At 41.2% G+C, this 26,029-nt stretch overlaps 2 protein-coding genes across 2 annotated transcripts in view; both read right to left on the bottom strand.

Annotated features, from left to right (window-relative positions):
• Positions 1–14,188, bottom strand: part of dyrk1b (dual-specificity tyrosine-(Y)-phosphorylation regulated kinase 1B) — a 69,228-nt gene extending 55,040 nt beyond the window's left edge. Inside the window, exon 1 of the mRNA XM_071519060.1 lies at positions 13,509–14,188. The gene's annotated coding sequence lies outside the window, so the exon portion shown is untranslated. The remainder of the gene's footprint in view (positions 1–13,508) is intronic.
• An 873-nt stretch (positions 14,189–15,061) lies between these two features.
• Positions 15,062–26,029, bottom strand: fbl (fibrillarin). The gene is made up of 9 exons (XM_071519034.1): positions 25,930–26,029; positions 22,601–22,726; positions 22,257–22,394; positions 21,611–21,705; positions 21,177–21,347; positions 20,916–21,048; positions 19,685–19,797; positions 17,482–17,627; positions 15,062–16,407 (listed from the first exon to the last, which is right to left on the bottom strand). The coding sequence occupies exons 1-9, from the start codon at positions 25,937–25,939 to the stop codon at positions 16,383–16,385; spliced, it is 957 nt and encodes a 318-aa protein (XP_071375135.1). The 5' UTR covers positions 25,940–26,029; the 3' UTR covers positions 15,062–16,382.

Here is a 26,029-nt window from a genome sequence, read left to right on the forward strand (position 1 = left end):
TCTTCTACATTCTATAATTGTTCTTGTAAATGAAATAATGAAGCTTAACAATTGACCAATTTGCTGGGGACCCCCTGGAACGCCCTCAAGGACCCCTGGTGGTCCCCGGACCCAACGCTGAGAACCACTGGCATAAAGCATATGCTTTCTTTAAAGGCTGCAAATGGAGTACTGCACTGTTAAGATGCTGGGTTGGACTTTGCAACCTAGCCTTAGCAGAGCAAAATACTGCATATTGTGAATGGTGAAAATGTCTGGAAATATAACGATATGATATTTTGTCAGTATCACCCCACCCCTACCCTCATCCCCCATGTGAACCTGTAAAAGCCAGGGGAAACACTGGGTGGCTCCTGGTTTACCTTTAACATTATTTTACTGGCTATACACAGGAACAGCAATTGCTATATTCTATCTACAGGTAACAGTACGAGGCTGTCTGCAGAGCATAGCAGCAGCAGGGATGGGGTTCAGTGCCTTGCTCATGGGCTCCTTGCCCAGTGATAGCTGTCACACTACATGTAGTGACCGGCTCACACTGGTATGGGTGGGTCTCTCTCCTGTTGCATCCTCTAGGCTGGATGGTTTGGGCCTGATGGACAAAAAGGCACAACACTTACCGTCAATGAATTCACCGTGCTGTACAGGACAGTGAAAGCTACCATCAAAACAGCCATTCTTCTCATTTCTCTCATTGCGTTAACCCGTAGGACATGAAATACTAATTTGAACTAATTAAATGAAACCATGCTTTATTTCACCGGGGACTGCATGCAGGACCTCAGAATCCGTCTGTGAGCCACCGGCCCCCCGAGCGACTGGCTCTAACGGTTTTCGGTCGTGATTAGGAAGTCTTTGGTATTGACATTTGTTTCAACGGTCTGGACCCATAACTCCGTTATGGTCATACGAGTCTAAGTCACAACAGCATCCAGAGGTCATGCAAGCGCCCAGAGTGCAACACATCCAGTCAATGTGTAGTCAGTCCAGTCCATGTTCAGTCAGGAGGACTACTGATTCTGACAGCAGCCTGTCCTAACCCCAAGAAAGACCAGCAAATATTACTGAAAGCATAACTATTCCAATGGGACAGTTTTACTTTTTTTTATGCATCCTTTGGTTAGTAGGTAGTAGGGATGCACAATTCATTGAGAAAAAAAAAAATCGCAATATGAGCTACTTCAATTTCCAAATCGCATGAGGCTATAGTTATTTTATCAGAGTGATGGGTAGGGTTGTTTTGAAAAATGTGGACTTTGATACCGATACCCGATTTAGTCCCTCAATATCGGTACCAAATGCACTGTGTCAAAGGTGCAATGAATTATGGTCATTGTAGTTCACATCGCCAGTTGGGGTGTGGCCAGAAATGCAACATGCTTTAAAGTAGGGCTGGGCAATATATCGATATTATATCGATATTGTGATATGAGACTAGATATCACCTTAGATTTTGGATATCGTAATATCGTGATATGGCATAAGTGTCTTTTCCTGGTTTTAAAGGCTGCATTACAGTAAAGTGATGTCATTTTCTGAACTTACCAGACTGTTCTAGCTGTTCTATTATTTGCCTTTACCCACTTAGTCATTATATCCACATTACTGATGATTATTTATCAAAAATCTCATATTGTAAATATTTTGTGAAAGCACCAGTAGTCATCCCTACAATACTGTCGCAATATCGATATGGAGGTATTTGGTCAAAAATATTGTGATATTTGATTTTGTCCATATCGCCCAGCCCTACTTTAAAGTTTTAAACAATTTTATTCCTTATGTGATTTAGTGTTGATTGGGGTACAGCGCAATGCAATGTCGCATTATAAGAAATACAGTTTGCATCTTCCAAAACACCCACCTGTATTCGACCCAATGCATTTACAAGCAGACCAATAAAGAAAACAATACAGTCCAGCAACCAGTCCTTAAGAAGACAGGGCATTCGGCTCACACACCTTCCAGCTAAGAATGCGTCTCCGAGCTGATAGACAGCCCAATGTGTATAGACTATATATCTCTCTGGAGGGGATGCTAGGCGGCACCTTTAAACCCAGTAGGCAGGCCTTGGGACATAATGGTAATTGTGTATTGAAGATGTCTGACATAATTACAATGGCTTCAAACCACAGTTTTTCCACCTTTGGGCATACCAAGAGTAAATGAAACAAGCTTTTTCCCCCCCAGTCATGCCAACATAAGTTAGATTGGTTTTTAACCATTTTTGCCAACCTAGTTTCTGTGGTTCAATGCTGCACCCCTGTCAGTGGATCTAGTTTCTGTGGTTTTATGTTGTATTTCTGTCAGTGGATCTAGTTGCTGTGGTTTTATGTTGTATTTCTGTCAGTGAATCTAGTTGCTGTGGTTTTATGTTGTATTTCTGTCAGTGGCTCTAGTTGCTGTGGTTTTATGTTATATTTGTCAGTGGATCTAGTTGCTGTGGTTCTGTTGTATCTGTCAGTGGATCTAGTTGCTGTGGTTCTATGTTGTATCTCTGTCGGTGGAATTAGTTGCTGTGGTTCTGTTGTAGTTCTGTCAGTGGATCTAGTTGCTGTGGTTCTATGTTGTATTTGTCAGTGGATCTAGTTGCTGTGGTTCTGTTGTATCTGTCAGTGGATCTAGTTGGTGTGGTTCTATGCTGTAGCTCTTGTCAGTGGATGTAGTTTCTGTGGTTCTATGTTGTAGCTCTGTCAGTGGATCTAGTTGCTGTGGTTCCATGTTGTATCTGTCAGTGGATCTAGTTGCTGTGGTTCTATGTTGTATCTGTCAGTGGATCTAGTTGCTGTGGTTCTATGCTGTAGCTCGGTCAATGGATTTAGTTTCTTTGTTCAGTGCTATAGCCTCTCAGCGGATCTTGTCGTGCTTTTATTTTGTAGCTGTCAGTGGATCTACTTTCTGTGGTTCCAGGTTATAGCGCCGTCAGCGTATCTAGTTGCTGTGGTTCTATATCGTAGCCGTCAGTGGAGCTAGTTTCTGTGGTTCCATGTTGTAGCCCAATCAGCGTATCTAGTTGCTGTGGTTCTATATTGTAGCCGTCAGTGGAGCTAGTTTCTGTGGTTCCATGTTGTAGCCCAATCAGCGTATCTAGTTGCTGTGGTTCTATGTCGTAGCTGTCAATGGATCTGGTTGAGTGTGAAGGGGAGCAGCTCTTAGGGTTTCATATTCGGTCATTCCACATCAATCTCAGCCTTCCTGGATCATACAATAATATACCGCATTACAGCATTAGCTATCCTGAATACATCTCTAGACAAATCGACGGTTCCTCAGTCGTCTAGCTTCATACATCCAAACTGGATCTAAGTGTTTAGGGTCATCTTTGCTTCATAGACAGGCAAAAAGGCAGACATGAGGTCAGAAATACAGAAACCCAGGCAGGAATGTGGGAAGATAAGAGTCCCAGCAGTCAGAGGTCTGGATTATTTTGTTTCCAGATCAGCTATGTGAGTCAAATGGAAATGAATGAGAGTGGGTTGGATTCATAAAGAGCACAGTGGGAGAGGCAGATTTCCTTCAGGTCTGTTTCTGTCCATCAGCTGCCGGTCAGGTTTAACTGATGCTAACGTTGTCTGCAATGCTATGAGGGTCTCTGCTCCAAATGCTGGTAGAACTTGTCTTTGGTTGACTGTGAACCGAGCGAATCAAGACAAAACAATGGCTCTGATTGGCTGCCTGTTACACCCACTCCGCACAAAGCGGTCGCACAGAGTTTTTATGGGCTACACACAAGGTTATTATCGTTAACGAAAACTAACAAAAAAATAACAAAAACTAGGTGTGAAAAAACATTTTCGTTAACTGAAATAAAAACAAAAACGAGGCTTTACAAAAAAACTATAACTGAAACTATGTTTACAAAACTACAATAAAAAAACTACAAAACTAAAATAAACTATAAATTAAATTTAACTAAAAATAGAGAAAATGTCTTTAGTTTTCGTCTTTGTCAATTTATTTCATACATAAGCCTAGTATTTAAAATGTTTGAATCTCGCCCCTGACAAATACCCCATATTACAAAAAAAGACGAAAACTAACACTGAAACTAATAAAAACTAAACTAAAACGAAGCATTTCCAAAAAATAAAAACTAAACTAGCAAACCCGCTTTGAAAACTAATTAAAACTAAACTGAAATTGAAAACAAAAAGTCAAAACGAAATAAAAATAAAAACTAATGAAAAACTATAATAACCTTGTTCAAGACTGCCAATCAGAGAAATTAGAATGTTTTATTCCATAAAGAAAACAATTTCCCTTTGGTTGTTAATGTTATCTCAAGTGCTGAAACAAGTTGTCAAGAATGTCATAAAGGACTGAGTATAACTGCCCATCTGACAGTTATTCAACTCATAGGCTATGTCCTTGTCTTATAATTTAGCCTGCATCTCTACTCTTTGATGTGTTATGATACTGCACTGCATCAATGGAGTCAATTCAATTTAACCTCTCATTCGCATTTTTACTGACACTAACATAATAGCACATAATGACACATGGTACAGGACATCAGACCTCTAACAGACCAACATAGTAGTACAGTATATACTGACACGTGGTACAAGACAGCAGACCTCTAAAGCTGTCTTTACACATCTGACCCAGCTAAAAATGCTGTAGCAGGACTGGGACAGAATTAATCAATGGTGGGAAGTAACTAAGTGCATTTATGCAAGTACTGCACTTAAGTACAATTTAGAGGTACTTGTACTTTACTTGAGTATTTCCATTTCATGCTAATTTATACTTCTACTCCACTACATTTCAGAGGGAAATATTGTACTTTTTACTCCACTACATTTATTTGACAGCTTTAGTTACTAGTTACTTTGCAGATTTAGATTATTAATACAAATTATAAATCAACTAATAAATTATGATATAGTTTTACCCAGCAGCTACCCAGCAGTATATAAAGTAATTCAAATTAGCTCCACCTTTACCAGCTGCAACATTAAAGTGAACACATTAATGCATCAATAATTATAGTCCAATAACATGATATAGCCTATATGATTCTGAAATGGGCCATTCTGCATAATGACTACTTTTACTTTTGCTACTTTAATTATATTTTGATGCTAATACTTTTGTAGTTTGACTTAAGTAACATTTTGAATGCAGGACTTTTACTGGTAACAAAGTATTTTTACACCGCCTTATTGCTACTTTTACTTAAGTCAAAGATCTGAATACTTCTTCCACCACTGGAACTAATCACGATCAATTGCCACAAGCGTTCTTTATCCACCTTTTACCTGGTATGATGTTCTTTACACTGCGGGTGGGGATCCCACAGACTTTATGTGGACGGGACAAAACTTTATGTGGATGATTATTATGTGATATTGTTTCAAAACTAGGCTATTTATACGTCCGGTAGATTCAATATGTTTCGGTTAATAGGCCTATTTGTAGTTTTGCCTGCCAACACTGCCCCGACCACTACCGACTTTGCTTCCACTACTTTCCCCATTTTCAATACAATTACTAACTTTCTAAAAATGTATTCGGCTGGTAAAATAGGAAAAAACGACTGGTGAATTGGAGCAGTTGGGGGTCAGTCAAGATTTTTTCCACACAGAATTTGAACCTGCAACCTTCCAGTCAAAAACTGGCTTTTCTAACCATCGGGCTACTGCTGTGACACAAGCTGAAGAAGACGAGAAAGATCAGAACGATGACGATGATCGAGAGCAGGAGGATGGGCGTGACTAAAAGGAATAGGATAGGGTCGGTTGGTTTCATTTCAACATCGTCATAATATATCTGCTCCATGTCTATCCAATAAACTGCCAAATTAAAAGCCGTTTGTCCATTCACAGTATATAACAGCGGTGGCCCTGTGGTCGGAGGAAGACTTGGAATGTTTCACCTTGTGTAACGTGTTGGGGTGTTGTGGCAGCATTTCGGATATTGGTCTGAAGAAAAAGAAGAGCCGGCGAATTTAGATGAAGCGGTGTGCAAGACTTTCATGAGAGACGGCATGGCCAAAGGTGGAAACGCAACGTAACGCAACGTTCATTTATCCAGTCAAGTGGAAGCCATTTGGAGTCAGTCATCAAGCTTCTTGAATTTAGCCATTGTAACTAGGGCTGCAACGATTATTTTCATTGTCGATTAATCTGTCGATTATTTTCTCGATTAATCGATTAGTTGTTTGGTCTATAAAATGTGAGAAAATGGTGAAAAATGTGGATCAGTGTTTCCCAAAGCCCAAGATGACGTCCTCAAATGTCTTGTTTTGTCCACAACCCAAAGATATTCAGTTTACTGTCATAGAGGAGGAAAGAAACCAGAAAATATTCACATTTAATAAGCTGGAATCAGAGAATTTTGACTTATTTTTCTTTAAAAATCACTCAAACCGTTTAATCGATTATCAAAATAGTTGGCAATTAATTTAATATTTGACAACTAATCGATTAATCGTTGCAGCTCTATCGCATACGCCTGCTGTTCGGTTCTGTGTCCCCCCCACTCCCCACGTGGGTCCACTCTCCCTGGAGAGTACCTGTCCTATCAGCTTTCAGAATTACATGTCAATCTACGATGACATCACAGCTAGAGCGAGTATGGAGCAAATTGTGGAATTTATCTTCAATCGACCCTAACCCGCCCCACCTGAGGAGCGGGTTGACTCGCACATCACTACTTGGGCTGTTTATAGAAAGATTTGTAGCCCTATTTATTAGTGGAAGATTTCAACACATGATTTAAGTTGCATTTTATGTTGCACTGTTGATGTTGGCCTACGTAACGTACAATGCAGGGATATTTTATTTTAGAATAACAAAGAGGAGTATTTACTTTTGAAAGAAAGTCTGTTGATTTTGTTATACTGGACCTTCATTTTCACTGAAAATGTTTTCATTCAGGCAAACCTAAGATTTTTTTTAAATAAATACATTGTGTAAATTGGAATTTGCAATTGCATTTCCCCTCCCCAGTGAACCACATACGAACCGAACCGAAACCGTGACCCCAAAACCGTGATATGAACGAAACGTGAGTTTTCTGTTCCACCCCTAACGCAGAGTAACATTACTGCAACGTTACTGCAACGTTACTGCAACCTGAGCTGGAGCATAACCTGGACCAAAGCAGGCACATACATCAAATGACAACCAACTTTTACAGCAGAAACACTGGAGGTTGGAAGAGGACTGTGATGTCATCACAGGCTGGAATAGAGGGTTGGCAAGGCTCTGATGATGACAATGTCCTCTCCTCATTCTCCTCCTAGCTTCCCAGTTATCTTAAAACATTCAGGCTTCCCACACTCTTTTTTTTTTTTTTTTAGGAAATCAGTTTCCAGGACATTTTCTGTCAAAGTGAATGCAACGTGGCAGAGTTTTCATATATCCAGGCTGGGGAAGCTATTTAAAGAAGGCACATCCATTTGGGGGGGGGGGGGGGGGGGTCATTAGCACTAAGTGGGTCCAGTGAAACCTTTGAAAATAAAAACTTGAAAATGGCTTCAGATCTTCCATTGTTGATTGGTGAAAAATGGGGGTCTTGGGTGATAGAAAGCAACAGCATTGCACAGTTTCAATTCATAAACACATCTTATTATTGTCTGGCAAAGATAGATCTATCAGTAAATCCATTGATAAATTAGCTGGGAAATAAAATGACCTGATTAAGTTAGGTGTTGGCTGGGCCATGATAACCTGAGGTCTGGCTCTGCTTATTGATCACTGCAATTGGCCAGTACTGTTGCATTATACTATCACCAGAGAGAGCACTTACTATCTGCAGTAAAAGTCAAATTGACAATGTACTTGCATGATGTTCTGGCATTTCTGACAAAATCAGTAACAAAGTAGCATCAGCATCAGGTAAAACGGCTGTTTCCTGCCTTGAAAAGTGCAGGGAAAGTCCAGTGGCCGGATTCACAAAACCCTCTTAAGAAAAAAAAAACTTCTCAAGTGCCATTTTTTTTCTTAACTTTAGTCTTAAGAAAAAAAAAAAAGGAAAAAAAACAGTTCTTATATATTTTCTTAACTTTCTTCTTATGTGTCTTCCTAAGAAAAAACTTAGGAATAAATGGTATTCTTGAAATGAAAGTTCTCAAATTTGTTCTTGATTTTTTTCTTAACTTTAAGACGGCCCTTCACCTGTCTTAAAACTCCTACAGTGAACAGGTAAGCCTCTAATATCATATATTTAAACACATTTTAGACAAGTAGGTTATAGTTCAAAGTCTTCATAGGTTCCCCTAATATTAAGATGAACATTTATTGTAAAGCTTTATTTGGTGTAGGGCCAGGTAGGCCTCTGTCTCATGTCTGTTGAAAATAAGCTGCAAATTTTACAGTTACCAACAGCAACCAATGTTTAAATCTTTGCTCTAGTTGCCCTAAAAAGGTTTTTACCCAATTGTTTTGTAGATGGAAGCACTTTGGGTTGCCACCTAGCCTCAATGGCAGTAAGCCTAAAGTTTATTAACCAGAATTAATTCAGGCCCTATTTTGAGAAGTCCTTAAGTAGGAAAATAAAATAAATTTGTAAGAAATGAGACTGTATAAAGGAAATATTGAGGAATTGCACTTAAGAGCCTTCTTAAGAACTTCCTGAAATTTCCTCTCATGTCATTTCTTACGATCTATCTTAAGAACACATTGGTGAATCCGGCCCCTGGTTGGTCTGGTAACAGTGACCTGCTGCCAACTCCTCTACAACTCTGAAACCATTTCAGAGTTCACACTATTCAAGCACTAAACACCAAAGCAGAGCTCTTAGTGTCACTTCTAAAACTAGGCTTCAATTTGCATCACTTTCCGAATTTTCTTGCAGTTGAGAGCAAAAGGCTTTCTACATACAGGCTCTGGTGCTGAACAGTCAGACAGTCAGACAGACAGCTAATGAATTTGACTGACAGCTGGTTAATCCACTCAGTCAAAACCTGTGGAGTTGGAGTGGGCGGGATGTAGCTAAGCCCATCAGGGCAGAGTTACTCCGAGCCACGCCCCTTTGATTACTGGCGTTCCTACATTATCCCGGCAAAACACACACACACACACACACACACACACACACAGTGCAGAGTATCGGGTGGTGCATATCAGTGCAGCCTGCATTACAGCAGGTGTCACAATTAACAGCTTCTCCCCAGAAACACTACAGACAGTTCCTAGTTCCTACCTGGGAGCAAAAAAAAAACAAGGAGGCGACAGTGTTGTAGGAGCAGAAAAAAAAAAAAGGGAGAGGACAGTGTTGTGAAAAGCACCATTCTCTGTCCACTCCAGTTTCCACTCCAGTTCTCCTATCAGGGTTCTGGTCCCATGCACTGTAGACCACAAGGTTGAAACACTCCTAACAGGCCAGGCACATTTTAAAAAGGATTTTTCTCGCAGCATAAACTAATTTTGTAGACAACCTACCCTGCACTGACTACTACTAACCTGCTAGTCCACTGTGTCTTATTCTTTCTACCTTACACTGCAGGGACTTGGGAGGGTACACCAATATAACAAAACTAGAAGCTGTTTATTGTTTTGTCTAAAGCAGTGGTTCTCAATGTGGGGTCCGTGGACAACCAAGGGTCCTTGAGGGGGTCCCCAGCAAATTGATGAATTCTTAAACTTCACCATTATTTCATTTACAAGAAGTGAACACAATCAGAATGTAGAAGAATGACTGTTCTGATCATAGTTTCTCTGTTATCTCTCTACCTACAATACAGATAGTCGTGGGATTCTGGACAAAATCATATCTAACAATAAAAATATTCTCAGATTTGAGTCAGATGGGGGTCCGTGGCGCTAATGTGGACTAAACTAGGGGTCCTTGATATGAAAAAGGTTGAGAATCACTGGTCTAAAGACACTTTGGCAGGACAGACACTTGGGGGTCAGTCAGGATCAAACCTGGGACCTTCGGCTCACAGGACGGTCTTTCTAACAACAAAGCCACCGGTTGTGGACTACATAGCAACTGCTGACACTAGATAACTGAAGTCAGCATCCAGTATTATCCTCCTAGACACCCAATCTGATCTATGATGCTAATAGTTCTCTTAAACTCTTAAAAAATAGATTGTCATGGTTACTGAGTTAAACGGTTAAAATCCATCCATAAACACTTTAACGTTATTTATGGGTCCATTTTGTGGTTTGGTGTATTTTTCTTAATCCCATGGATAACCAAATGTAGATGATGTGATGTCATATTGAGATATTTCCAGCACAACTACAATGGAGTTTGATGGTAGATTTTTTTTCAGCCATTTAAAACATAAAAATGTTTTTTTTAAAAACAGCAGAGATACCAATTTCTCCACCGACAGTAGCCTCAGTGGACCAGAATGCAATGCAGCCACAAGACATGTTGGCCCACACCCCTCCCATATCTCCATCATTCCTTCCCTCCATCCATCATCTACCTACCATCATCATCACAGACTGATGATATATAACAGTGGAAGAAGATATGAGGGGGAGTTTTCCTTTGGTGAAGACTTGTGATTTTTGAATTTAGAGCGATGCAACATTAACACTAATATACCAGATGTGGTTTCGACTTGAACCATTTAATCACATGCACTACTGCAGTGGTTCTCAACGTGGGGTCCGGGGACCACCAGGGGTACTTGAGGGTGTTTCAGGGGGTCCCCAGCAAATTGATCAATTGTTAAGCTTCATTATTTCATTTACAAGAACAATTATGGAATGTAGAAGAAGCACTATTTTGAAAAAATATTCTTAGATTTGGGTCCGGGAGACAAAATCTCATCAAATGGGGGTCCGTGGCCCTAATGTGGACTAAATGAGGGGTCCTTGATATGGAAAAGGTTGAGAACCACTGCACTACAGTATGTGTCGGTGGGTTGTGTGTTAGGCTTGGGCCCCTCACTTGGTACAGGACACCTGCTACACACTCGCTAGTTTAACGCTGTGTGTGCAGATTAAATTCTACTTGGGTTCACCCAGCAAACTAGCAAGCCAGCCAGATGGCCTGTTAACTAACCAGTCAGTCAGGTGGCAGTCCAGTGAGTGTCTGCCAGTCATTCCATTGGTGAAGTGCAGCCAGCCAGGCAGCAGTGTCTGTGCAAGTTAACAGCAGCATATTCACATGTGTAGTATATCTAATCAGAGATGCTGATGTGGAGCTGACAGTCATATGCACTAAACCAGCTGATACACAGCAGCACCTCGCCCATTCTTCCCTAGATCAACATCTCTCCATCATTCCTTCCCTCCGTCCATCACTCCATTACTTCAATTAACCATCCCTCCCTTATATACACTTCCCTCCTTGGCTCCCATCAAATGCCCATCCCTCGGTCCTTCTTACAGCTGCACAGTGACAGGTTTGGCCACTAGTTTAAGTTGGCGCTAGTGAGCCAGAGCAGAGAAATGGCCATTAAAAGTTGTCTATCACGTTTTATTTTCAGCACAAGCATGCCAAAAGCACCAGTGTGATGTAGAACACAACTTTTACCAATGAAGAAGTGTATTGACACACCATCATACTTTTCACTGATTGCAATATCCTGAATTTCCCCAAGGGGATTCATATAAATATATATAAAGGGGAAAGCAAACTTGATTCTAGCTCAAAATCCAACGACCTAGAGTGAGATGGGGAGACATTATATCTCAGAAAAACAATGTGATGTGCTGTGTTGAAAGCTGGGTGTAAAGAAAAATGCAAAAACCATTGTAAAAATCGACTTTGCAAAGGTTTTATGGAGGTAAAAAAAAAACTGACTCAACTTTAAATTAGGCAACAATAAACATGCCATCTATTTAGGTGAAAATGTAAATGCAAACAAACCCAAGACATTCCCTAGTGTAACTTTAATCATAAGCGAGGAGGGATTTTGAGAAAACTTTCTTATTACAGATATATTGACATTCCATCTTAAACCCAAAGAATTATTACATGTCAATGTAATTAAATGCTCAACAGGATATTATAATTGCTTTATGTTATTCTCTACTCTCCTTATCCCTTTAGCTTCAAAAGGCCTTTTACATTTTTTTGCCACATTGTCATTCAAGTCTGCCTGGTTAAATATAGGTTAAATAAATGAATAAATAATGCTGAAGTCCTGTGTAGCTCAATGGAATTAGGTTAGGGGTCCATTTCCACTGGAACCACACATATTAAGTATATCCTCACTGGGCTGTAAGGGACTTTGAATAGAAGCTTCAACCGAGGAAAATCTATCCTGTTTGTCCATCTCCAATCTTGCATTATGGCCTTTGGCCTCCAATGTCATCAAGTGGGCAAACGGCTTGACAACCTGGATGCTACTGGTGCAATATTACCAAGACTGAAGATGAGAGGACAAAGAATGAGAGGAAGGGAAGAGAGAGTGAAGGAGAACTGGGTGGGGAGAAAGGAGGTGAGGAGAGGGTCCATTTTGAAGATCACTTAAGTCTTCATTACCAGAAGCAGCAGAGACCAACTGCAATGAGGAGGATGAGGAGTGGACACACACACAACCTTCTGATGAACCTTATTCAAACTAGAGAAATGTGGGCAACAAATTCAGACCGACAGAGGGAGAGAGAGACAGAGACAGAAAGAGAGAGACAGAGAGAGGGGGGCTGTAAAACCATCATGCCTCCAGCTGTGCAGCAGTAATGGGTCCTTCATAGTCCTGTTCCTTGCCTGGTAGCAGCCATCCCCAGGTAGCTGAGTGCCTGTCTCCCCCTCCTCCAGGGCAGGGTTGGGGCTGGGGCTGATGCGGTAGCTAAGCTAGCGTTAGCTGCCATAGCAGATGAAATGCTGCGGATCTACAGAGGGAGACAGGGAGGGGACGTGGCCGCGATGATACCTAAAGCCAACGCCATACACCCGCCACATAGGGATGCAGTACACTTAACAGAGGCTAGCTACCAATCTCTATCATCCAGCCATCTATCCATTCATCTATACCTCCATCAGTCTTGGTCCGCCTGCATCCTCTCCCATTCTGTTTGGTGTCGTGTTAAGGCAGGTCGTGATGCTGCTGCCGAAACCTGCCTAGCTACCCACACTGATCGCCTCAATCATGACTTATGACCACCCCAATACTTAATTAGCACGCTATATGGCTAACTGTTACAAACGACTCGGTCACACTGTAAGATGGGAGGAGGACAGGTAGGGAGGATAGACTGGTAGGACATTGTGAGATGCTAAAACGGGGCAGTATACTCCATCATTATAATGCCGTCTCAGCCACTAGCGCCACGACAGACCGTCCGAATGTGTTCAACCTCATCTATCCATCGATCAGCACTAACCCATTTATTTCCTCCGGACCTGGCTCCTGCCCCATGGCTAACTGACCGGCAGTGGCTGAGGAATGGGGACGAGTGGCCGGGTTCTAAGGCAGTGACAGGGGCGGAGGAGAAGGAAGTGAAGGGGAGGGATAGGCTAGGTAGCACCGTGGCCACCGATTCATCACGAAGCCTCTCACATACATATTAGCAACGAACAGCAAGGCGCCATCAGCCCCATATGCATACCGGAATAAAGCAGCCAAAACCCGACCGGCTGGTTCTTACCTCAGGCGGCGTGTTGAACCAAGTTCCCCGAAGCAGCCATGTTCGGAAACCCTCTCTCTCCCTCCTTCCACACGAACCGAGCCCCCCTCCCCGGGTCAGTCGTCCCTCTTCTGAAGCAGAAATCCCAACACCGAGTTGTAGAGTCGTTTTAACTGTGATAAAATCCCGATCGGGTTGGTTTTCCAGTAAAATTAGGTTATTCTCCGAAGCTCAGACAGCGGGTTGTGGACGGGGGCTGATCCCCGGCGCAGTGCGCCCTAGCCGCGGCTTAGGGCAGGATGGCAGCCCGCCACCTGAACCATGGGCACCCTGAAACTCCGTCTTCTTTTCCTTCTATTCGGTGATTTTCTAAATCAAGATTTCTTGACCAATCTTGACCAAGAGCGAACCTCACGGCTACAGCTGGGGCCAGCTGGGTTAGCTAGCTCGTCAGTTTTGTTGTAGGATTTTTAAGGGCGAGAAGCTAACATTAGCTAGCTGCTAGCTAGCACGCTAGCTGACTAATAAACCGCTGCCATTGTCATTTGTAGGAAAACAGTCCGCCCACTGCAGGCTGCTGGGCGGTCAACGGCTAGCCGAGGGGCCGTTGGGCAATATAAACAGACGCTATGGAAAACAAAATGTATTTTTCAGAGGCACCGCTAAAGCTAGCGCTGTGTTGGTCAGCCCCTCTGTGCCGTTAATCTCGGTCAGAGGAAGGAGAGGGGCTGCACGGAGAGCGCGCTCCCGACAACAGGCAAGCACGGCCCCGCGCGCTCCAGAGATATTTCCCCACAAAATGGCGGCCCAAACAAACCCCACCGCAGCACCTCAGACGAATAACTTACTGTAACTAGGACAGTCATTTAAAGAAAGCATGCGGTTCAGATACAGCTCAGTTGGATTTGGCCTATCGAATAAACAACCCAAAGTACATTTTACATGTCATGATCCTCGGGGCTTTATTGGACATCTGTGTACGAGTCTCTCCCAAAACAGGACGGGGATGCTACATTGAAGCGTGCTGACACTCTGCATTGCTTCTGTTAACCGGTCTCTGTAACCTGACAGAAACCTGTCTGATTTCCTCTGTATGTGGCTATATTTAACTAGTTTTTTCCATTTTGCTTACGAGACAACATTTTGTTTGTCTGACGTCTTTTCCCCCATATACTACTAGGAGCAGCTCCACTAAATGGCTTTTGATGACATCTTAAGTTAGTCTTGGTTCTCCAGATGCCTGCCTGGGAGAGCTAGTCATGGTCTCAAATGAACCTGCCTTCAGTAAAGGTGCTGGTCCTGCACTAGTGATGCAGCGCCCCCTCTGGGCCAGCCAGTGAATGAACAGCAGGAGGACATTTCTTAATTTCTGGAAAATCTAATGGGAAGACCATCAGCTTAATTCTCATCCTGAGTTGTACATTTTGTTGAGGGCCGGTCAAAAAAGACATGTTTTAGTAAACTATTTGAGGGTGGGTTTCCCCTTTGATTTCTTTGGTAGCCATACAAGGTAATATAATCATTCAGTTAAAGCTGCAATGGCCTATCAACAAAACAAAACAAAAACACAGAAAGCAGTTTAAAACACTTTATTTAAAAAAAAAAAAAAAAAGCTTTAGTTAAGTCAAAGCATACATAACTTCTTTTAAACATAACTTGTTTTAAATTATCTAAAACCATTTTGCTTTAGACTTAATGACAACACAAATAGTTGCGGTATGAAATCAGATTATAATGTCACAGAGTGAAAAAGTCGCCATCTATAGTAGTCTGTACACACTCATACAGGGTTCAGAGTTTACCACTTGGCCACCAAACCAGATAGTGGACTAGGATCAGCATCAGGGGTTCTTAAACTACAAACCGGGTCTTGTGCTTACTTCTAGTCTCAGCATGAACTTGTACAAGTATATACAACATACTAGCAATAGTATGTTTTAACAAGCATATGTACCAAGGGGGGAATAATGATCTTAGATTGAAAAAAAAAACAAGGAAAAAAAAACTGCTGCCATATCAGGTCTGGATGGATAACAACTCAGGAGATATTACTATGAATATGGAATTCACATTGAATTCTGATAGAAACTACTCTCAGACCAGCTCCAAGATGAAGGCTGTAATTAGGACAACGGAAATAGGGGAGGGGGGGAAATGGGATCTCGCAAAAGTAGCAGCTCCAGTCAGAATGACAACCACCTCATAACAGCCCAGGTGAGTATTTCAAGAAGCACAATTACACCGTTGTCCCGCTAAACTATGAAAAAAAATAGGCTAACTTTAAGTGTTGCTCAATGAGGAAAATCAATCGGTATATTTACAAGAAACCCACGAAGGCCAATATCAAAGCTGAATCAAAATCCAGGACTATGCCAAATTCTTTCACCAGATAAAGCTTCCTGGATAAATGGTGTATCCTGCTTCTTGAAATACCCCTCGGGGTAGCAGAGTAATTTGCCCACAGGACACGGTGGCGAATGAATTCTAAAACTAACTGGCCACTTTTGTTACCTTGACGACCAGGTGGATTTGGGAATCACTTCTCCAAATCAAACCTATTTGAAAAATTGGTGATGGTCCGACTCGATGTGAACCCTCACGGTCTTCAAAGTGGTGTAGTACGTCCCAAGCGATAGAAAAGACCCTCCAAGCAGTTGGTTGGTCAATTGGTTAACTGTCACAGGGTCTCAAAAAAAAAAAAAAAACCAGACAAACCCCAGCCAAATTTTACCCACATTTGGCTGGTGTTGGTTTCCCCGTCCTGCAACGGTCTACAGACGGGTCGGTGGAGGTGGAGAGCGGAGCAACGGGCAACACTGGCAGTAGCGAGAAGGGGGTGTGGTGGTCGAGTGTGGTGGTGGTGGTGGTCAGTTGTCCCGAGCTTTCTTCCAGGCCTCACTTCTTCTGTTTGGGAGGAGGTCTGAGGGGAAGAGAGAGAGAGAGTGTCAACACATCGCCTGTGCCGAGACGACGGTCCAACTTCTAGATCCCAGTCCTGGAGCTCAGGGCAGGACCACGACCGTTAAAAATCAGACGCCTGTTTACTTGTTTTCATTCACTCCAACTACAGTATGTATTGCTCTGCCTTAAAGTGTGTGCGGACTGTGCCATTTTGTCCATCTCAATGCCCTCCCAGACTCATTTTTTACGTCTGGGGAAAAATCTTTCGTTGTCAAAGGTCGGCAGTGTTTGTTCGTATAGCGCGCCAGCTGTATAAAACTTAAACAAAATAAAACCAAACATGGTTTTCCCAACTCAAAAAGATCGTAGAGCTGCAACGATTAATCCATTAGTTGTCAACTATTAAATTAATCGCCAACTATTATTCGGTTTGAGTAATTTTTTAAGAAAAATAAGTCTCTGATTCCAGCTTCTTAAATGTGAATATTTTCTGGTTTCTTTCCTCCTCTATGACAGTAAACTGAATATCTTTGGGTTGTGTGTGTGTCGTCATCTTGGGCTTTGGGAAACACTGATCGACATTTTTCACCATTTACTGACATTTTATAGACCAAACAACTAATCGATTAATCGAGAAAATAATCGACCGATTAATCGACAATGAAAATAATCGTTAGTTGAAGCCCTAAAAGATAGTGTGACGAAGGTATCCCAACGGTACTGTATCTGTTGGGATACGATCAAAGTGGGCACCCTCCTCTTTTTGGGCAAAACACTGCCGTCATTACCGCTTGCCGTTTCACCGACACCATTTTTAAAATTCTACTGCTCACTTTTTTTGTGGAACAGCTTCAATTTCTACAGTCTGATAATCAAGGTTTTACTTTTCTCCAATCGCACAGTCTGCAAACAACTTTACAGCAACATAAAAACTGCTTCATTTATAAGAATGCATTTGTCAGGGGTGTGTACAAAAGGAGCTGAAGCTATGAAGTTGTTCATCCAATACCCCTAAAAATATCTAAATCAAAGTAGTCTACAGCTCACAGTACCATCAGGGGGACATGTGTGGAGCGGTTGTGTGTTAACCTACCTGTAGATGCCCACAACCACAGCGTGGTCTCTCTCATAGGGCTCCAGTGTGAGCTGCTCCTGTGGCTTCATGTTTTCAGAACTCATCTTCTTCACTTCGGAGGCGAACACCGCTTCTGGAGCCGCCGTGGAGTCTATGCAGTTGGCCTAGAGAGAAAGACAGACCATGAGACATCGCACACTCAATGTTCAGTTGAAACTAGTTAAACTCTAAAGCTTTGTGTTTGTTTAGCTGCACCATGGAGGTATATTTTAACTAGTTGTGAAAAGGGACAACCAATACATTATCACAGACAGTGACGTTTTCACCTTCTGTGGCCAATAATGTGCAAGCCAAAATCAGTTTCTCCTGTCCCAATTCAAGGTAGCCTAAATTGGTATTAGGTGACTTGCACAATACAGAGAAAAAGAGGATAAACCTATAGCAGATTTAATATAAAAAACCAACAAGACAAATCTATATATACACACACACACACACACACACACATCTAGATACAACTAAGACAGACAACAACATTAAGTGGTTTAACCGTTAACTTCAACAGGGTCAAAGCTAGGTAGTTGGGCCTAATGCAACTGACTGAATATTGACTTAAAGTAGATTTAAAGTGACAATTTGTGAGATTCTTTTTGTTTAGTTGTGTCTCCCATCTTTGGTGCCAAACGCTCATTTCTGTGCCATTTTCCGGTGACATGGTACATGATAGAGACATGCCATTTGGCAAAATGATTGGTGGTGACTTGTTACTCAGTAAAGATGACCCTGATAAGCCTGATGGCGGCATAATCAATTAAATACACTCATACATTGCAGGCCATAACTCCCACAACGCAAGTCAGATTGAATGGATATGCGTACCGAGTTTGGTGTCAATTTTTACTTTTGACCAAACTTTCCAGAAACCATCTATGGACCAAGCTAAATAAAACTGCATTAAGTGTTTTGATATCTTACATGGTTTGGCTGATGTTTGTCAGAGAAGTTGCAAAATTGCTGTGTGTCCAACCTTCATAAAACTTGGTACATATGTTGAGTACAAGGACGGCAAAATGCCAAGCAAAGTATTTGAATTTTGACCAATAGGCGGTGCCACAAATGTCAATGTGTATCTATCTGTTCAGTCAAATTTCATTAAATGGTCCACGATAGAGCCATGCCATTGCAAAATGATTATTGGTAGTGACCTGTCACTCAAAATGGTCTTCAAGCATATGATAGCCATTTTTAAGTATGGAGGTTAGGCAACCACAATTTTAAATAATGAGAAATTAGTGATTAAATAAACTAACCCTCAGTTAGCTGTTACATTACGGTTAGATGTTCTGCACCTTTAGTTTAAGGCCTAATGTATAATGGCAGTATGGTACTTCCGGCTGGAATTTTTCCATCTCACTGATTATACCCAAAATTTAGATGCTCGAATAAATTCCAGATTTTATCTTTAACCTTGAAGATGTATGATCTACTTTCTACTAGGACTGAAGTACGGTTAAACAGTATTAATAAGCAGAAAATGACCGTTTACAGATACGGCGACATTGCCATATATTCCAGTTCTAATAAGGAGAGACAATTGTTATTCTGCCACAGTCACTTATGGTTATCTTCACACTAGACCTCTGAGAAAAAGCAATTCATACAAAATCAAGTTTACATAGGTATGAATTTGATGTGCGTCTTGAAAAAGCTGTGACAGTTTTATGTTAAAGTAATCAGTTTTAGTGGTCAAATGTAGGGTTGGGCGGGTGTAAAAAAATGTAAAACTGAATTTAGGCTTACACCAGTTATACTGACTTTGGCCACCTGGTGGCAGACACAAGCTGCTCCTGAGTAACAGTGGTTTGTTATAAAATGAATAGAACTCAGTAGCCGTCCATCTTCAGACTCACTGAAGAAAGCATTTTGGCAAATTGATCATTTTCCTCCACAATTGCTACCTCCATCCGATATGGGTCAGGCCTCGTATAACTTTTATTCATGAAGACATGTCAACACAGACCACCTTTGTAAAATCCCATGTCATCTTTGTCTCAGCTGTTTGGATTACATTTCTAGCAGACATAACTTTATGACTTGGCTTGTATCATCTGTTTGGACCTGGTTATGTTCCAAGTTTAACAACAAGAAAAATAATAAATTTTCCTTTATATGGTGTCTAAGGGTAGAGGATAACTTCCTGCTGTGGTGGTCATCACTGTACCTTGATTGAGATGACGAAGTGTCCTCCATTCTTCAGGAAGTTGTGAGCATTTAAAGCAACGATCCTTGTCTGGTCAGGCTGGGCAACGTCAGCAAAGATGACATCCACCATTCCTAGAGAGACACAGTCCATTACTGTCTGAACACACACCATGGTGTTGGACCACCTGTGTATTGACTAGTTGGTGAACATTGGGGTGTCTATTGCAGTCACACTCCATACTCTAAAACACCACATGTCATGTGGCTGCATTGCATTCTGGTCTATTGAGGCTACTGGAGAAACTGGTCTCTCTGCCTCTTCTATGATGGATTTCTCCCTGTATGATTGTTAAATGTCGCTGTAGCTCAAGAAAGAAGCCCTTGCTCTTTGATTCTAAAAAGGGACTGACACCAAAACCCGATTTTCCTCTATCAAACTCCATTGTAGCAACGGTGGATAACTGGCCAAATGTAGACTTCATGCTAAGATATTTCCAAAAGGGAATAAGAAAAATACAAACAAATTGAAATGGGCCAAGAAATGCAAAGCACATCACCAGTTGCTGTTTTTAACAGTGTTCAAGTGTTTTGGTGTGGACTTTTCCTTTAAACTCTTTGGTAAATTTAGCATTAATTAGTAGCATTTTCATCTGTGCGTTTTGTATTCTTTTAGGTTGCTCTGTTGCATGCCAATAATTTAGCACAGTATGGGCTAGCTTAGCATCATCAATCAGCATGACAGTGGTTTCCACCTACAGGGAGACTGCAGGCTTCAGCAAGTCAAAGACTAAATATAATCCAATAAACTGGTGATAACCAATCTTTATTTATTTATTTAATGTCAATATGAATTGTTTTCATTCCCTGAAAAGTGTATTTAAAACCTGTAACCATGTATGACATTAAACTGTCTTGGATATAGACAATGGGGAAAATTTTAAGGAAAGCCAAATATACTTTACTTTCCCTGAAATGGTTCACATTACATTTTTAATCTTACAATTAACCAGAAGCTTGTGATTTACCAGATTTAAAATGACCATGCTAGAAGCAGGGGACACAAAAGATAACTTGTATAATTATTGAATGTTACCAATGTTAAAGCATTCTTTCACATTATTTTATGTTTTCAATGTAATTTTGTGTTCCCATGGTCTCATGTTGAGAATCCAGTGATAGCTAGTGACAGCACTACTTGTCATCTGCCGACCACCATGCAGTTTTTCCTGATGTGGCTAGTTGCTACCTACCGACCAACATGCGGTATTTGTGTGGGTGACGGGCGTCTTCGATGATGGGAATGATGTTGGTTCGTTTCTTTGCCACGTTGAGAAGGTCACGGCCCGACCGGTGGGAAAACTCCACAGCATAGACCAGCCCATCCTGTCCACATGTGAAGGACACAGGATTACATTTCAGATTTTATCTTTTCTCTTTAATTAGTCAGCTCCAACAAACATCTTATCGGCCGGTCGTGGGCATAACTTAATGAAAATGACTGTTGTACTGACCGGTCCAACAATGTCTGAAACGTGGGACACTGTGGTCCCAGAGGCGGCTCCCAGGTACATGACCTTTGCTCCTGGCTTAATATGGATCTGGTCTACACCTCCCAAGATGGCCGCCGCCAGCTTAGAACGGAACGGATTCCAGGCCCTGTATTCAATCTTAGTCTCTCCTTCCTGACAACCAAAAGAGAAAACAAACAGTGAATCTACACTTTGTTTCTATGGCACAAAATGCATGTAGTGACTCACCCGATATACACCAATTTAATTAACTCAACATATGTTAAGATGGGAAACAAATCATCAAGGAACATGTGTGGCAAATGCGGCAGTTAAGTCCAGGTTTTTCATTCAGTAGCATTACATCTAACAGTGGTGTGTTAGCTCTTTGCTCTAGCACTGTACCACCACCATGCTGTTGTCAACTGGAATCTCACCTCCACATTGATCCTCTTCTCTCCATAGACAGACTCTCCCACCACCATGTTCTTGGTCACCAGGGCATCCTCCTTCCCTCTGCAGATGAACACTCCTGAGGAGACATGGAAACAGAACATGTGTCGGTGCCTTGTGGGTTCCACATTTCTGTTTCTGCTACACTGTTGGGATAATAAACCCAACCAGTTTCAAAAAGCCAAATTTAAGACCTTTTTAAAAAAATTCTACCTGAAACTGGATTTAAGAAGTGTTTAAAAACTAATGGTTTTCAAATGTCAACCAGCCTATTCTAATTGCATATCTGATTGAACAAATGTAAGTTGTGAAACTACATGGGCAGAATACGAAAAAGGACAGCAGGAAATGAATTAAGGGACAAGTCCAACTATGTTCAGTAAAGCAGGTGTGATGCATATCTACGGAAGAGGATTAGGGCCACATGTGAAAAAGTTATTGAGTTCTGAGTTTAAAGTCAGAATTCTGAGTTTAATGTCATAGTTCTGAGATTAAAGTCAGAACTCAAATACATTTTTCACATTTGGCCCTAATCCTGTTCCGTACATATCGTACTACTAACTCTGTTCAGGATTAATCTAAGAGTGGACATGCAGTGCAAACATGAACAGCTCTAATAATGATACTAACCTTCGTGTCTGTGGGGCTCCACCAACACCTTCCTCCCTGCTCCGAAGCCCCCCCGCCCTCCTCTGCCCCTCGGGGTGCCCCTTCCACCCCCCCGCCCTCTGAATCCACCCTCTGGGGACCTGAACCCTCCACCGCCACCTGAAAGACACAGACAAAAGGTTGATTTATTATTATTACTGGAATTAAAAACTTATGTTAAGTTTCATGGCCCTGCGATCGAGCCAAACCATGTGAAACGCACCTTAAAAAAAATAAAAAAAATGGAGGTGAATCAATGTGGTGACAAAACTAGAAATTGTTCGGTTGTGATATGATAACGTCATCCCTGATCCCTCTGTTCTCACCTCTTCCTCTGAATCCTCCTCTTCCTCCCCGGTCACCGAATCCTCCTCTTCCTCCCCGGTCACCGAATCCTCCTCTCCCCCCGCGAAACCCTCCTCTTCCACCTCGGTCCCCACGAGGACTGAACCCTGCAGCACAAACACAGAAAGAAGAAGAAAGAAGTTAGACATTGTTAATATTTACCAATAGTGGGAGGCAGCTTGCTTGTTTTCCTACACTTAATTATTGAAAAAAAGATGCAGTTCATTTGTCTTAAAATGGGGATTCCTCCCATTCCCTTCAAATGACACCAGACATATTCAATGAAATCGTACTCAACAATTCCAGTACAGACTAATAGCAAACCAATATTTTCTACAATGAACTGATCTACCCCAATACACACCACTATATCTATGGTAGGAAACAACTTATTATCATCCAAACAATAACACTGTGGCTCATGGCATATTTTATCAATTAGCCGACAGTCTAAATGACTAAGTTACAATAAATGTACAATTTTTTCTTTAATGTTCATATGAGATAAATTATAGCCAAAGTCCATTTCAGCATATTAAAGACTTGAGAGTCCAGAACCCAAATAAGATACTGTCTTCCGTGTATAGGGCTGGGAGGCATTTGAAAAATGTTGGTACCTTCTCCAAAACAAGACTCCAATACCTAGGCCTACATTGATCAAGCTCATTATGTAATGCAATAGCCTACATATTTTACCATCAGAGAAAATATGCCATTTGAACTGTGAAATTGAGTGTGAAATTTGTGCTCTTTTATTCATTTTCACAATATTAGAACAAGCTCTCAAGAACAAAGTATTTCTATTTGTTCAAAATGCAGTTCCTACCTAGCAAGCTAATCAGCTATCACTTTAGGTCTTAGTATAGGTATGATGATTGGATGAAAGACTAACCGTTAAGATTAACTATTAAAGTACCAAACTTTGGAAGCAAATGTTTTAACACATTTCTGTACTCACTGGTAGTACCAACGTGGTTCGATCAGTGCACCCAGCCCTATCCGGGTATCACTACACATGTTTACATCTCACTGACTCACAGTAACCGCTTCACAGTTTGCTCTGCTGCATTATGCCTGCTCAGCTCTGTACATTAAACAAAGCCCCATGTTACCGTTTCTGCAGAGAGCTTCTCCATAGTTTGGACACTCTGGGTCAGAGTTTCTGATTTAAAGATGATTCTTGATTCTAATGTGTATATAATGTGTGTATAATGTATGTAATGTGTAATAACTCATGTATATAATGTAACCTGGTACACCAACAACTCCATATTTATTCCAGCATCTTTGCACTCTGCACCATTGCACTAATGTCCTAGTGTTGTTTACATATACTTTATATATATGCATATTTGTACATAGTAGTTAAATGTTTAGGAGTCAAATTCCTTGTATGTGTACATACTTGGCCAATAAAGCTGATTCTGAGTTTATGGAATTATCCATAAATTCAAACCTTCTGCATACTTGTCGATTCCAAGTTTCACATTTATTGTGACAAAAAAATGATAAGCGTTCGGTCAGAGACCTTCCTCTCACCTTCCCAAGAAACTGGGACACTTACCAAACAGTTCCATGACCAATTTAACCCAGAGTTTGACCCAGTGTTAAATCTCGGTAAGCTTTATAACTGCAGTGGTTAATGTATGCTACCAGAGCATAGCTGTATAGTAGAGTGGATCTGCTCTTCTTGATGTGGTTATCCTGATTATTTCAGAACTGTAGTAACTTAAACTACAAGAAAGGTTGATGCTGCACACCCAGCTAAGTGCTGTGAAATTGGACAGCATCTGGACCTGTCTGAGCATTTGTTCGCCTACAAACAAGTAGAGTGAGTCCTCCTCCTGTTTTGGTTGAGGCCCCTCCTTTGTGCCCAACCAATGCTACAGATTTAGGGAATTGTACCCCGGGACAAATAGAATAAACATATAGAAAGCAACAAAGACAATAAACCAATTTTCACGACAACGGTCTCATTTTTTTTAACGGCCATTATATGGTGCAATCAAAAATAATTTGAGAGTGAATATTGGGGTAATTATTCTACAGTGGTTTTAAACAAAAGTTGATATTTTATTGGAAAAGTTGCTGCTTGGTTGATTACATTAATTCTGATTTTAACAAAAACTCTGAGTTACTGAACATTTGCAGCCAAGAAAGGCCACATTAACCATCTTTGAGTTTAGCATGACTTCCTCTTCATACGAGCAAGGTCACACCAAACTCCATTAAAAACGTAATGATGGCTTGTTTATCTGCGAAAATATAAGCCTTGCAGAATATGAAGGTCTTCAGGTAAGTTAAGCACACAATATCATCGATAGAATTTAATACATATTAATTTCAACTGTTTGCTAACGCTCTCCACAGTGTGCTTTGGCGGAAGACGATTGTTGGAAAAACAGGCAACCCAATCATAAAAGTTGGCTTTTTTTTTTTTTTAAATAGAGCTGATTGGGGGATCACTTGTATGGCTTATTTTTACCAGAAGACGCCATGGATTCATGATCTCTACTTCTACTACGTTGGGGCTCAGCCGATAACCATCCATGGCCACATGAAATCACCACATTTTTAAATGGAGTTTGGCATGACTTTCTATTTGAGAAAGAAGCAGCACATATCGGGGCTAAAAGTAGCATTAGCCTACTTTTGTTAACAGTATCTAAAACGTTAACCCATATCGTGCTTGATGCCGCACTGAGCCATAATATTAATGTATTCTTGGAAATCCGCTAGCTAACTTAGCAAAATAGCTAACCTTAAGATTCCAATAGTAACGTTAGCCTCGTGACACAAACCAGAATTACTGAGCCTAATAACGCATTAAGACTTGTCCCGTGAACATGGTTAAAACAAATACTTGTTTCATATTAAATATTAATCCATAGACCTCTGATAATGTTGGTGGGAAACAAGTCTGGATAGGTTAGCCATTCAATAGGACAGCTCAACACGTGTCTACCGACATGTGGGCTGAAGTGAGCGCTAGTTTAAACTTATACTGGATAGCCAGGTCAAGACTAACTAGCACATTGGCTAACACGCTGCTTCCACTTTAGCATTACATTTCAAGTTTATATTTTAAATATCGCCTAGGTGCAGGCGGGGAGGTAGATTTGACACATGACAGCAGTTTTTAAATCGAATTTAGCTTGAAAACACGTTTGCTGTTAGCAGCATGGCGGAGCAGGCCGGGTAGACGATATCAACACGTCTGCACTTAAAAAAAAACATACGACAGAGTAATAAATACGCAGTCCACATTAAAATAGCAACACAAGTGAGTTACAGAGGTAGTATGTGTTACCTGGTCTCATATTAGCTGCTGAACACTATTTACGTTGTTGTTTCTGGAAGCTACCGCTGCTCTTCTCTCTCCTCTTCTCGCGCTGCTCTCCGACTGCACG

The sequence above is a fragment of the Centroberyx affinis genome, unplaced genomic scaffold (assembly GCF_046629955.1).
Source record: "Centroberyx affinis isolate AG114_WGS23_722 - 3 ecotype Tasmania unplaced genomic scaffold, CSIRO-AGI_Caff_v1 ptg000053l_1, whole genome shotgun sequence".
Lineage (NCBI taxonomy): Eukaryota > Metazoa > Chordata > Actinopteri > Beryciformes > Berycidae > Centroberyx > Centroberyx affinis.